The 14,335-nt window shown below is 40.3% G+C and overlaps 1 protein-coding gene across 1 annotated transcript; it reads left to right on the top strand.

Annotated features, from left to right (window-relative positions):
- The first annotated feature begins 7,928 nt into the window (after positions 1-7,928).
- On the top strand, positions 7,929-14,323 carry Psme3 (proteasome activator subunit 3). Its single transcript, XM_027947146.2, has 11 exons — positions 7,929-8,210; positions 8,909-8,941; positions 9,067-9,129; positions 9,320-9,424; positions 10,276-10,324; positions 10,921-11,033; positions 11,259-11,327; positions 11,459-11,526; positions 11,625-11,679; positions 11,797-11,883; positions 12,583-14,323. The coding sequence occupies exons 1-11, from the start codon at positions 8,169-8,171 to the stop codon at positions 12,661-12,663; spliced, it is 765 nt and encodes a 254-aa protein (XP_027802947.1). The 5' UTR covers positions 7,929-8,168; the 3' UTR covers positions 12,664-14,323.
- The last annotated feature ends 12 nt before the right edge of the window (positions 14,324-14,335 follow it).

Genomic DNA, 14,335 nt, shown 5'->3' with positions numbered 1-14,335 from the left:
TGTTAATAAAAATAAATTTCCCTTTAACTTCCTTTAAATAGCTTTATTAAGATATAATTCACATAATATACAATTCACCCATTCAGAGTGTATACTTGAATGTTTATTGTTTTTGTTTTTACAGTACTGGGGATTGAACCCAGGGGTGCTTTACCTCTGAGCTACATCCCCAGTCCTTTTTATTTTTTTGAGACAGGGTCTCACTAAGTTGCAGAGCCTGGCCTTGAAATTATGATTCTCTTGCCTCAGTCTCCAAAGACATTGGGACTACAGGCCTGCACCATTGCACCTGACTTGAAAGGTTTTTAGTATATTCATGGAGTTGTGCAACCATCGTAACCATCAGTTTTAGAACATTTTCATTTTCCTCTCAAAAGACCTCAGACATGTTAGCAGTTACTCCCCATTTTGTTCCAGATCACTCAGTTCTAGGCAACTCCTACTCTACTTTCTGTCTCTATAGATTTTGTCTTTTTTGTAGACATTTCATAAAGACAAAATCTTACAATTAATAATGTCTTGTGACTAGTTTTATTTAGAATAACTTTTTCAAAATTCATCCATGTTGTACCATTTATCAGCACTTATTCCTTTTTATGTCCAAATAATGTTTAATTGTGTGGCAGACCATATTTTATTTATCCACTCCTTAGTTGATATTTGGGTTGTTTCCACTTTGGGGCTATTATGAATAATGCTGCTGTGAACATTTGTGTACAAATTTTTTATATGGAATATGTTTTCATTTCTATTGGGTATATATCTATAGTGGAATTGCTGGGTTGTATGGTAATTCTACATTTAACCTTTTGAAGAACTGCCAGACTATCTTCCAAAATGACTGCACCGTCGTGTATCTCCACCAAGCAGTGTATGAGGGTTCCTTTTTTTCTACATCTTTGTTACCACTTGTTATTTTTCCTTTTGATTATAGTCATTGTGTGCATGTTTATTTGTGGCTTTGTTGTTCTTTTGGTTTTTGTGATGTTGGAGATCGAATCCAGGATGTTATACATGCTAAACACACTCTACCACTGAGTTACACTTCAGGCTATACCCTGCTTTTAGTTTTCGTCATTAACATTCTCATGGCTGCATTATATTACTTCACATATGCCACTTTAATGTATTTCTTTATTGCTGAAATTTTTTTTTGCTTCAAATTTTGGTGATTACGATAATGCCACAATGAAGAGATGAATGTTTCTTTATTAAAGAGCTTCAAAATTGGTAATAATGACTTAAAATGTGGCTATTCTATGTCATTTGGTTAACACTGGCAAAAAGTTATTACAGATAATTATATTCTGCCTCCAGAAATGCTTGAGGGAGTCTGTTTCATGATGCTTTGACATTATTTGGCATCATATTTTGGGAAACAAAACAAAACAAAAATACACTTCTCTGTTTTAGTTGGCATTGTTGGTTATTGGTAAGGCTGAAAATTTTGCCAGATGTTTGCCTGTTGTAGTTCCTCTTTTATGAACCATCTGTTTGCATTTTTCACTTTATCTCTTGGATGTGTGTGTGTGTGGGGGGTGGGTGGGTGTTGAATCTAGAACTTCACACATGCTAGGCAAGCACTCTACCAACTGAGTTACATTTCCAGCCCATATACTGGATTCCTAATATTTTTCTCAAAAAAATTTTAGCAATTTTCATAAATGGTTTAGCTAAGGTATTATCCAGATGTAGCAAAAGGTTAAAAATTTTATAAAGTCAAATCTGTCTATTTTTCTTGGAGACTTACAAAGTTATTCCCATTTCCAGATGTGTCTTTCCTATTATTTTAAATATATATTGTCCTTCTAATGATATGACATGTGAAACTAGGTTAATTTTCTCCTGGTCTTGCTAACTAGACTTTTTACAATCTTTCTTCCTCTTGGATCTTTCAGCATGAGACCCCCTCTAGAGGAGATGAGTGGAATCATAAGAATTTTCACCTAGGCCTGATGTGGCTGATTCAGTCTTAGATTTCTTCTTGCATGGCTGTCACTAACACTATTTCAGAAAGGCTTAGAGAATTATTGGACTTCTGGAGAGGTAGGTTTACAAATGAGGGTTTGGATGCCCAGACTTCCTGGGTTCAAAACCTATCTTTGCTATATACAAAACCTGTGACTTTGAGCAAGTTATTCAACTGCTCCAGGACTGGGGATGTGGCTCAGTGGTAGAGTGCTTGCCTAGCTTGCATGAGGCCCTGGGTTCAACCTCCAACACCGGGGCGGGCGGGGGGGGGGGAGAAAAGAAAGAACTGCTCTCTTCTATGTTTTATAATTTACAAAATAAGAATATTATACAGTAGTTTATATTATAGGGTGTAGTGTAATAATGAAATGAGCTGATACATGTGAAGCAAAGAGCAATGCCTAGCACATAGTAAATGCCCTGTCCCTGATATTTGGAAAGTATATGATAGTTGCTATATATAGTGCTTATGGGATTGTGAATAATCAACATATCCTAGTTCATTGATTTATAAAATATTGATAAATATATTTGATAAATATTGATAAATATTTAGGTTCCCACTATGTGCCAGTCAGTATTCTACACCTTTGAGGACACACTAGTAAACTGCTATAATAGTTTATATTCTAGAGGAGAGAGTAAGATCATTTCAGATAACGGTGGGTGCTGACACAATGTTGAATATGACCTTATTTGGAAATAGAGTCTTTGCAAATGATCAAGTTCTTGAGTTCATTAGGCTAAATAATCCCTAAAACATGATTGATATCCTTATTAAAATGGACAACCTAGACAGACACAGACATATACAGAGGGAAGATGAAGTGAAGAGACACAGGGTCATCTTGAACCAAGCTACCAGAAGCTAGTAAACAGGTCTGGAACAGATTCTTTCCTAGTGGCACTAGCAAACTAATATAGTAGGTAGGATGTAAATAAAAAAGAATGATGTGACAGAGAATAAATAAAGGCAAGGGTGAGTGGAACTACTTAAACTGGGAAATTGAGAAAGGGCTTTGTTGTCTGGGAAACCCATTTCAGGTAATACATAGGAAGGAGACATGATCTGGCTGGCTTCTTAAAAAACTATTTACTTGGGGCTGGGGTTGTGGCTCAGTGGTAGAGCACGTGCTTAGCACGTGGGAAGCCCCAGGTTCGATCTTTGGCACCACATAAAATGAAGGTATTGTGTTCAACTACAACTAGAAAATAAATATTAAAAAAGCTATCTACTTAAGGATAAAATACATAGAGAAAAATACGCAAATCCTAAGTGTATAAAAATGAATTTTTCAAAAAAAAAAACTCTCTGGTACTCAACTCCCCTTCCCTATACCCCTTTTAGTTGGTACCTACCCCAAGGGTAACTAACACCCTCAATTCTGACAACAGATTCACTTGAACTTCATGTAAATGGAATCATACATTATGTACTCTTTCATTTCTGGTTTCTTTCACTCAGTATTATGTTCATGAAATTCACCCATCAGATGATTTTAGTTCATCCTTTCTCAATACTTTGCAGTATTCTGCTGTGTAACTATATTAAAAGGTAATTATTGGTATGGAGGTTGTGGTTCAGTGGTAAAGTGCTTGCCTAGCATGCATGAGGCACTGGGTTCGAGCCTCAGTACCACATAAAAATAAAGGTATTGTGTCCACCTACAAATAAAAATAAAATATATACTTATATGTATATATATATGTGTGTGTGTGTGTGTGTGTGTGTGTGTGTGTGTAATTATCTATCTTCCTATGAGGAGCATTTGGGTAGTTTCTAGTTGGAGCATTGTGTGCCTTGGTGAATATATTCATTAATTTCTGTTGGGTATATTCCCTAAAGTTGAGATTTCTGGATCACAGATATATATTTCAGCTTGAACAGATAGTGCCATATCTGTGGTTGACATATTAAAAGATAATACTATATACAGAATGGTAATAACAGAATGGTAGTTGGAGAGATGGCAAGAGTGGAAATGGAGAGACCAGATAGAAGCCTATTGTAATAGTCCTAGCATACAATCACAGTAGCTATAATTGGGATAACAAGTGAGGAAATAGAGAAAAGTATACTCATACAATATATACTATATAGGTATACAAGTTCTAACAGGACCTGCTAATGAATTGATTATGGGAGGATGAGGGAAACAGAGCAATCAGGCTGACTGTTAGGATTTTGGTTTGAACAAATAGGTGGATATTTATGTCAGTTACTGAGATGTAGAAAAACAGGAAAATAACAAGTGTGTAGATGAGTAAAGAATTCTAGTTTGCTCATGTTAATTCTGAGATACCTATTAAGTATACAAGTAGAGATGTCAAATAGACAGTTGGAGTTCAGACTGGTGATATAAATTTGGGACCATCAGCATACAAATTACTGTTAAGGAGAAAGAAAGTGTGAGGAGAGAAGAGTTCGAGATGTTCGAGAGGACTCGAACATAAGACTCGAGTCCTGGAGCATGCCACCGCTAAGAAGTAGAGGAGCTGGGTGCAGTGGCTCATGCCTGTTATCCCAGTCACATGGGAGGCTGAGGCAGGAGGAATACAAGTTTGAGGCCAGTCTCAGAAATTTAGGGAGGTCCTAGGTCACTTAGTGAGGCCCTACCTATGGTAGAATGAGACAGACATTATTACACTATATACAAGTATAGTTAAACTACTGGACCGACTCTTTACCATGTACAGCTAGAGGAATGAAGTTATGTTCTATTTGTGTACAATATGTCAAAATGCATTCTACTATAAAAAATAAATAAACAAATAAATAATTTTAAAAAGATGGGCACTATTAGGTTAGGTTTGAAAATGATATAGTAAAAAAGGCAAATGTGATATAGAAAGGGGGCAATCACTGAGGTGCAGACCTAGAAAAGTAAAAAGGGATGAGATAAAAAGCCAAATGAAAGAGGGGTTTTGTTGAGAGTGATGTTTCCATCAATGAAAAAAGAAGAAAAGCAGAAAGTACTTGCAGGTTGGTAGATATGATGGTGGGAGGGAATAAAAAACTTCTCATTTGGGCTGGGGATGTGGCTCAAGCGGTAGCGCGCAAGCCTGGCATGCGTGCGGCCCGGGTTCGATCCTCGGCACCACATACAAACAAAGATGTTGTGTCCGCCGATAACTAAAAAATAAAAAATATTAAAAAAAAAAAAAAAACTTCTCATTTGTGTTTTTCTTCTCAACGAAGAATGAGCCAAGACCATAAATTCAAGGCAAATGGGAAGGAATACTGGAGGTTCTGGGAGAAAGTATAATGACCTTTTAAGGTATGGAAGAGAAAATTTGTCAGGAGCATAGAGTAGGAGGTCAGGCAGTATTGTGCTTTCACTTGAGATCTGTGGACAAGAATTTAAAAAGAAACCAGTCATCAGTGATTACGTGTGAGTTATAAGCACTCTGACAAGTAGTGCTTATTAAATATAATGATACCCTCCAGTTGTTCACTCAATGAATAAGCACACTGGTGGAATATTATATTAAACTTGGATAGGGAAGGAAGAAGGGAAATAAACAATGTATATGTCTTCTTACAACCTACTTGAAGGAGACAAAAAATGATTATTTGAGAATATAAGCACAAACATGTTAATTTTGCAAGTTGAAGTTATAAATTCTAAAAGAAATGTAGGATAATGGCATATTTAAAATAGGATGAAGTTAATTTGGGAAAGAATTCTTGAATTTTCAGATCAGATCTCAAAAATTACTATGGGCATGTTAACAAAAAGCAGATGAAAAGGGGCAAAATTACTAGATGTTAATAATAAGCCAGATGGATAGTATGGGCTATGGCCAGGAATAAGTGGAAAAGGACTTTGAGCTTGAAAACAGGAATAAAAAACACTACTACAGCTTAAGTAACAACCTCTTCATGCTGAGCACTAGATCACTTATCTAACAATGGCTATTATTTTTTCTGGTGCCTTCACTGTGTCTAGGCAATGTGCTAGTTGTTTCACATATGTAATTTTTAATACACACAACAACCCTACAAAATTACATATCATTAATTACTTATCAATAATTATTAAAATTCTACTTTACAGAAGAAAAAATTAAGTCTCAGTATTTCAGTAATTTGCCCAAGATTCCAGTTAGTAAGGACCTGACGTGGGATTTGAAGACAGTTCACTCTGATTCCAAAGGCCATAGTCAGTGTTTCTTATGCATTTTTTCAATTAACTGACTATTCCTTCATTTTCCCTAGCCTTTAGTACCAATAGCAGCCCAGGATAAATGTTCAGCAACAAGAGTGACTGCAAAACGTAAACCTAATGACCAATCTTTGCACTTAATCCAAATTGTTTCCTAACAACCTTCTCCAACACCCCCAGCTCACTACTTCACTTACTTCAACTTCTTCCTTTCCCTATTTGCCTGTTCCTGTGAAGGCTCTTCTCACTCTTCCCAAGCTAACTTCTTTATATCCTTTAGCTCTCAGCTTAATTTTCACTTCATCAGAGGACTTCCTTGGTCATTCTATCTAAAACAGATCCCTGGTATTGTCTGTTATCCATTTGTTTCCTAACATTCATCAAAATTTCTAATTATGCTGTTGGCTTAATTTCTGGAGTCAGGAAATATTGAAATAATAAACCCCATGAAATCAGAGACCTTGAAAATCTTGTTTATCTTCAATTTCTTCTGTTCAATAGAGGGGGCACTAAACACGTGGCTCTTGAGTACCAGTGGCACCTCTATATTGAGATGGTAAAATATATACCAGATTTCAAAGTCTTGGTATGAGAAAAGAAATGTGTAATATTGCATTATTTTTTCATATCGATTACATGTTGAAATGATAATATATTCTTTCCCCTTAGTATCCCCAGGGGATTAATCCCAGGACCCCTGCAGATAACAAAATCTGATGTGCAAGTCCTTTTTAGAAATTGGCATAGTATTAGCATACAACCTACCCACATCCTCCTTTATGTTTTAAATCACCCATAGATTACTTATAATACTTAATACAATGTAAATGTTATGTAAATAATTGTTTAAATGTATTACTTAGGGAACAAAAACAAGAAAAAAATGTCTATATATATGCAACTTTTTTTTTCTGAATGTTTTCCATCCAGTTGGTTGAACCCTGTGGTTTGAAACCCACAGACACAGAAGGCTGACTTACTTGTATAAACTACTAAACATATAGCAAAAATTAATTTCACCTTCATTTTTGAAAGGAAATGTGGCTACTAAGAGAGTTTAACCTACATATGGAACTCACATATTTCTTGGCTCTGGGACAGGGCTATTCCAGAGCCTAGCACAGAATTTGGGCCCATTTTTTTGAGTGAAATAACCAATCTTAAGATATATACTGAATGACTGGTGAACGAAGAGGTAGTCTTCTACTAGGAAAACGGATACCTCTTTGTCCTAGAAGTCAGGAGATCTAGGTCGTGGTCCAGAGTATACTGGAAACGCTGTGTTGCCTTGGACAAACCCTACCCTGCTCTGGGCATAAATTCACCTATCAGGTTGTTGATCTTTGAGGTCTGGAAGTCTGTAACAATAACTGGCGCAGAATTATACCAGGAAACCTGAAAAAAACGGAACTTAGCTCTAGCCTAAATACTTAAGCCTTGGCCCAAGGGAGAAGGTAGCGGACTAGACCCCTGAACTCAGAACCTAGGCGGCCGGCTTCCTTGGGTTTACGTCACTGGGGCGCGACAGCGTAGTTCCCCGGTCCGCAGCGGCTCAGAAGGTCCCTTTGGTGAAGGCGAGTTCCGGGCCAATGAAGGGTCAAACATTCCTAAATCTCTTGGGCACTCAGTAACCCCTCCACCCCTCCCACCCTCCTTTTTATTTCAGTACTACTCAGCACAGGAGCCCGGGTAAGACGAGCTACCCCAGGAGCACACCGAGCTAAGTGTCAGAGAGGCTGCGCGGAGCACGTGCACATCCTCGCAGGAGTCTCGGCGATTGGCTGTGACGTAACTTCCGGCGTGAGCGGCGAAAGCCGGGAGGGCGAGCGAGGGAGCGAGCAGGCAGCAGGCAGCAGGCGGGCCGCCGGACGTACGGCCGGCACGGAGGGAGGGTACGAGCGAGTAGTGAGAAAGCCAGAGAGGGCGGCGGGGTCCCGAGGGCTGCCGAGATTCCTCAGGTCCCTCTGGCCCCCTCCCCGGAGCCCACAGCGCCTCCGGTCTCCAGCGGAGCGGACACGGCCCGGCCCGGCCATGGCCTCGTTGCTGAAAGTGGATCAGGAAGTGAAGCTCAAGGTAGCCGCACCGGTCCGGCACTTCTTACCCCCGGCTTCGAACCCGCAGTAGCCTGAACAGCTCCCCACTCTCCATGGCGTCTTTGTCTCCCTGGGGACATCAGCTCTGAGCTTCCGCTCTGTTCAGCCCAGCCCCCCACTCCCGGAGATGGCATGGGGAAAAGGATAACATTGGGTGGCTTTCTGTACTGCGTATGGTATTGGAGAGTCCGGAGGAGACCTCCGCGGACGCGAGTTGGACTCAGTACTTTAGGCCAGTGACAGCTGGAAGTCCCTCAGCCCAGCAACGTCCCCGCCCCCAGACGCTGCTGCTGACCCTGCCCTTGGAGGCCCGCCTGGCTCGTGTATAGGCCAGGCCTGGGTGGGAGTTGGCACGTTTGTGAGCTCACATCCCTCTATCTACCTGTCTTTTGTCTGCTTAATCAAATTCAAACAGCTTCAGACACAGGGAGGAGGGAGGGAGGAAGGGGAGAGGAGAGGACACAAACGGGTGCCCTCAAGCCCCGACTTTCCCTCTCCTGAGATGGAGAAATGGATCCTCAAAAAAATAAAGTATCTGCAGTCTGGGGGCCTCTCACCTTCTCATTACAATTTCAAGGTGGGGGAGACGGCTGGGTTTGGGATTTCCCATCCTGCCTTTACCTCTTTTGCCCAGGTACTGAATTGCTCCTACTGAGTAACTCTCTTTGTTAATTTTAGGTTGATTCTTTCAGGGAGCGGATCACAAGTGAGGTAAGTGAAATAAATAGAAAAATGAATGTTGATTAATAGTTGGTAATTTCCCAGAGAAGAGAGATCTGTAGAGAGAGAGAGACCTTCCCACAATTATTAATTCAGCTGTATTTCCCCTCATCTAGGCAGAAGACTTGGTGGCAAATTTTTTCCCAAAGAAGTTATTAGAACTTGATAGTTTTTTGAAGGTGAGAGACCTTTTTCTTTCTTAAATTCCCCATTTTTGGGGTCCTGATCTTTCTGATAAGTGACAAATTGTGTTGATTCTGCTTTGTTTTGTACTGTAAAGCACTTCATTCCTTGACCTTCAAATGAAGTATTTCTTTGTTCAGCTTGAAAAAACTAATATGGTTTTTGGGGTTGGTGTCTCTCTTTTAGGAACCAATCCTAAACATCCATGACCTAACTCAGATCCACTCGGACATGAATCTCCCAGTCCCTGATCCCATTCTTCTCACGAATAGCCATGATGGACTGGATGGTGTAAGTGTCTTACTATTTATCTTTGTGTTCTTAAGCAGTAGGTTCTTGATCCTCTATTTCCTGGTAACTTGAAGATGTACATAGAAGACAATGGGAATCAGATATGAGGACTAGGATTCTTGAGTGTTATAGACATGATGGTTCAGTATATTCCTTTTAACCCCTGATTCTCACTTATAACATGAGGTGAATATGTTATTGCTACTTTTAGTGTTTGAGCGAGTTTCAAATAGGATTAACCCCAGGTTGCCTGCCTTTTTCCATGGCTCTAAACAAGACTTTTCATACCTCTTTTCAATGTCTTGAGTCTTGTTATGGGATGAGAAATTCTTACTATATAAGTACAGGCCCTGTCTTTGCTGTGCATCTTTAGCACCTAGTCCTCATCAGTCATATGTCCACATTCTGTTATAATACCAATGAAGTTGTATTGTTTTTTGCTTGCATCACTGTCTGATTGATAGACCTTGCACATCTGGAAGTCAGGAACTGTCTCCACTTTGTATTCTCAACTCCTAGTATTGTTCCTGGTACATAGCAGGTGCTAATTACATGTTTGTTGATTGAATATTGTCTTTATTTGTAGAACCAGCAGATTTGTGCATATTTCTTTGATTATTTTCACCATGCCTTGATTAGTTTATTTTTCCTGTACTTTATCATCTTCCCTCTCCCTTGATTGCTTTGTGGCAAGAACCTTTTCTGAAAGCCTTATATGTACTTGGGAATTTATGCAGAGATTAAAAGACAATCTATGGGATTGAGGAAGGGAGTAAACTTGCTTAAAGGGTATCTTGTGATGGGCATGTCAGTGTTGAAGGCAGGCTAATTCCTGCCTTTTTGTTCCTCAGCCCACTTATAAGAAGCGAAGGTTGGATGAGTGTGAAGAGGCGTTCCAAGGTAAGAGCTGCCTCTACCCCAGCTCAACAGCAGCCCTGAGAAATAGGATGGATCTAGTCTTCAGCCAGGAAGCAAGATCTGATTTTATTTCTCATCGAGTAGTCACCAGTCCTCCAAACGTAGCCATTATTTAATGCTCTAAACTTGGTTTTCCAAAAAACAGAGTATTCGATTTAGTGTGGATTGCCAAGAGAGAACAATTAGAAATTGAAACTCCACATCTCAGATTTTTTGTGGAAATTCCAGTTCTGGGTTTTTTTTTCTCATTTAATTATAATTGCTGATTATATATATATATATATATATATATACACACACACACACACAAATATATATATATATATATATATATATACTTTTTTTTTTTCCTTTCTTTTTAAAATTTCCTTATTCTGAAAAGCTTTTGGCATACTTTAGCTATTCATCTATTAATGCATGCGTCTCTCTCTTATTCTGATAGTGGTATTGTGGTAGGACTGTGACAGATAAAAAGGAGTGGTCATAGCATCTCACGAGTGCAGGGAAGAAGAGAAAAAGGTAGAGGATGCTGAGGTTTTCCTCCCACCCTAATCATTTGACCTTCCTATCTCTGCCAGGAACAAAGGTGTTTGTGATGCCCAATGGGATGCTAAAAAGCAACCAGCAGCTGGTGGACATAATTGAGAAAGTGAAACCTGAGATCCGGCTGCTGATTGAGAAATGTAACACGGTAAGGCTGGGGCTAGTGACCTGTGGGCTGGCCTTAAATAGTTCCACTTGAACTGTGAAAACTGATGGATGCAGGGTTGGAGGCATGTGTAGGGGTTGGCAGACTAGGTAATCCTGAGTCCTGTGTCCCTAGCATCTAGCTCCAGCATCATGAATCATGGGCTTCGGGGCTTCAGCAGAAAAGGCCAAAGTCGTCATATGTATGTTTTGATCTCGCAATTTCCAGGTCAAAATGTGGGTACAGCTCCTGATTCCCAGGATAGAAGATGGGAACAACTTTGGTGTGTCCATTCAGGTAAGATGCTTATATTACAAGGTTGGGGAGATACGTCATCTCCCCTGTTTTATCTATTTTCTCTTTGGGATTGCTGTATAGTAACATGGAAGTGGCTTTTGACTCACTTATTTTTGTTTGCTTTTCCCCAGGAGGAGACAGTTGCAGAATTAAGAACTGTTGAGAGTGAAGCTGCATCTTATCTGGACCAGATTTCTAGGTAGGGCTGCTTATGCTTGGCCCAATAACTTGCGGTGGTGAGGTGGTAGGCACTATTCAGGATCTCCTGCAGCTTCTTCCTCTTCTTTCTCCTTCCAGATATTATATTACAAGAGCCAAATTGGTTTCTAAAATAGCTAAATATCCCCATGTGGTAAGTGTTTGTGGCCAAAGGGTGGAGGCAGGATAAGGAGGAGTGACATTACTGGGAATGAGCTATCTGAACAGTCAGATCTTGGGGACTAGCCTTTTTCTCTGCCTCTCCTCATAGGAGGACTATCGCCGCACCGTGACAGAGATTGATGAGAAAGAATACATCAGTCTTCGGCTTATCATATCAGAGCTGAGGAATCAATATGTGAGTAACTTTGGTTCTTGCCTGAAGTTGCCTTGACTTCTACTTCTTTTGAGAGTTTTCTTAAAACTTTCTGAGGGTTGGTGGTAAAATAAATAAAACAGCCAGATGCAGTAGCATGTGCATGTAATCTGAGCCACTCAGGACTCTTGAGGCAGGAGAATGGTGAGTTGAAGGATAGCCTAAATAACAGCAAGACCCCATCTCAAAACAAAAAACAAAACTGTAGAACAAATTCTGCTCATGAAGGGGTGCTAGGAACATAAAATCATCGAGGGGGGTCTACCTGGGTATCTCCTTTCTATCTAGGTGGGTGTGTATATGAAATATAGTGTAATGGTTAGATATGAGTCTTAGAGTCAGAAAGACCTAGGTTTAGGACCAAATTCCATTTATGATATGTGACTTCTGCCTTGTTCAAGCTTGACTTCAGTTTCTTTATCTCTAAAAGGGGATTTAATATCTACTATACAAAAATAAGTTGTTAAAATAAGGGATATCGTACATTTAGACTCTGGGGCAATGCTCAGTCAGACCCACTTGAGTGATTTAAGAGAGGTAGTACAGCCAATCTGAATGCAGTTTCAGTGAGTGGGACTGGGATGACATGAATGATAGCTTGGGGATTTGTGGCAGTATTTCATTTTCTTGGTGAGGTAAGGGTTGAACAGATGTGTGATTCCCTGATCCCTCTTCTCCCAGGTCACTCTACATGACATGATCCTGAAAAATATCGAGAAGATCAAACGGCCCCGGAGTAGCAATGCAGAGACACTGTACTGAGGCCAGGGCCAGGGCCAGGGGACTCTGTGAGTCTGGCTCAAGACCGACATTGCCTTGGTTTGTTACATGACTATCGTGATGGGGAAACTGGCTGGAAATAGTAATCACACCTCTCTGTTTTTAGTTAGAATCTAATGAAACTCTCATCTAGTTCCGTGATGTGTTTACCTCTTTTTTCAGGCCTCAGGAACTCTTCTGTCCTTCCCTAGTACCCTACACCCAGCTTGTCCTAATTTCTGGAGAACTCCCAGGTTTGTGCTTACAGGATATTGGCACAAGAACACTTGTGTTTTCTCTCTCCCCTTTCGCACTCTGCTTGTCAGACTTTGTGTTCTCTTCCTTTTGATTGATTGGTTAGAAGCTGAGGGAACTATAGGGAGAATGCTAGGTGGTTTTTTTAGGAACTGAAGTGTGTGTGTGTGGGGGGAACCATCTCCTCTCTTCCTGTTGTAAGGCTAGATGGTGTGTCTTGCATCTGTGGGACATTGAATTCTCCCTGCCACAGTTGCCCTGGTGATAACCTAGGGTTTCCCTTTTATTCACATCCCACCTTGAACCTAATCGTGACAAACAACATCTTAGGCCTTCAATATCCTTAACACCCTCAGATGTTTTATAACTGGGGGTTTCACATACACATGTATATACGTGTTGTACACACACATATGGATTTGCACACACACCTTCTTACTCCAGTACCTTGCATACCTTCCTCTTCCTCTGTAGTCCCTTTCACACACACCCCTTTCAGGAGGTGATAGTTGTATTAGTTGTCATATACCCAGGGAAAAGTCCTGGAGCCATCCTCCCTCCTGATATTGTTGCTGCTTGGTGCCCAGGGTGAGTTGGAGGAGAACTAAGAGTGGAGATCAAAGGGCTGGGTTAGGCCTGTTCTTCTCTGACTTGGTCCTTCTGGTGTTATGAAATGGCTGGTCCTTTGACTCATGATTGCCTTTTCCCAGGCCAGTTGTACATTGGGGTGGGGTGTCTGCAACTGTGAGGTCTAGACGCTGCTGCTCCTTTGGGAAATATTTCTCTTATTTATAGTATTGTGCTTCTGGGGAAAGCAGTCATTTGTGTGTATATGTGTGTGTGTGCACATACATATGATGTATATATGTGTGCGTGTGGGAATACGCCAGGCAAGTCAAAACCATAGAAGAGTCAGTTGCCTCTCTTGAACCTTCCAGAGATATCATTTATTGTTACAGCTTTTTTTGTTAACCCCCGTTTTCCCCCAGCTTTTATTTTCCTGCTAATGAGAGTTGATATCTGTGTCAGTCTGCCAGTGACTCTCAGTGTCTATTTCTGAATTTTATTCTTCCCTGTCTCTGTCTTCCAACCCCAATCATATCCATCTGGGATGCATCATTTTTACTCCCAGTATTCTGTAGAAAAGGAGCCGGGATGCTGTCTTCCCATGAATAGTGTTCAGTAACAAACCAATTGCATTTTAGTTGGGCAGTGCCCTTACCTACCCGTACCCCTGCATCCTTTCCAACTAAAACCCTTCCCTCCTCCCACCATGTGTTTCTCAGTTTCCCTTTTTGTTCAATTGTTCTGCTGCCTCCTCACCTTACTACCCTTGGATTGTAATGTAAAATTCTTTTACCATGTCAAGAAATTATTAAAAATACAGGTACTTTGACCTCTTTCTAAAGCTGGAGACCCT

The sequence above is a fragment of the Marmota flaviventris genome, chromosome 17, assembly GCF_047511675.1.
Source record: "Marmota flaviventris isolate mMarFla1 chromosome 17, mMarFla1.hap1, whole genome shotgun sequence".
In the NCBI taxonomy this organism is placed as follows: Eukaryota; Metazoa; Chordata; class Mammalia; order Rodentia; family Sciuridae; genus Marmota; species Marmota flaviventris.
This window is presented reverse-complemented; position numbering and strand designations above follow the sequence as displayed.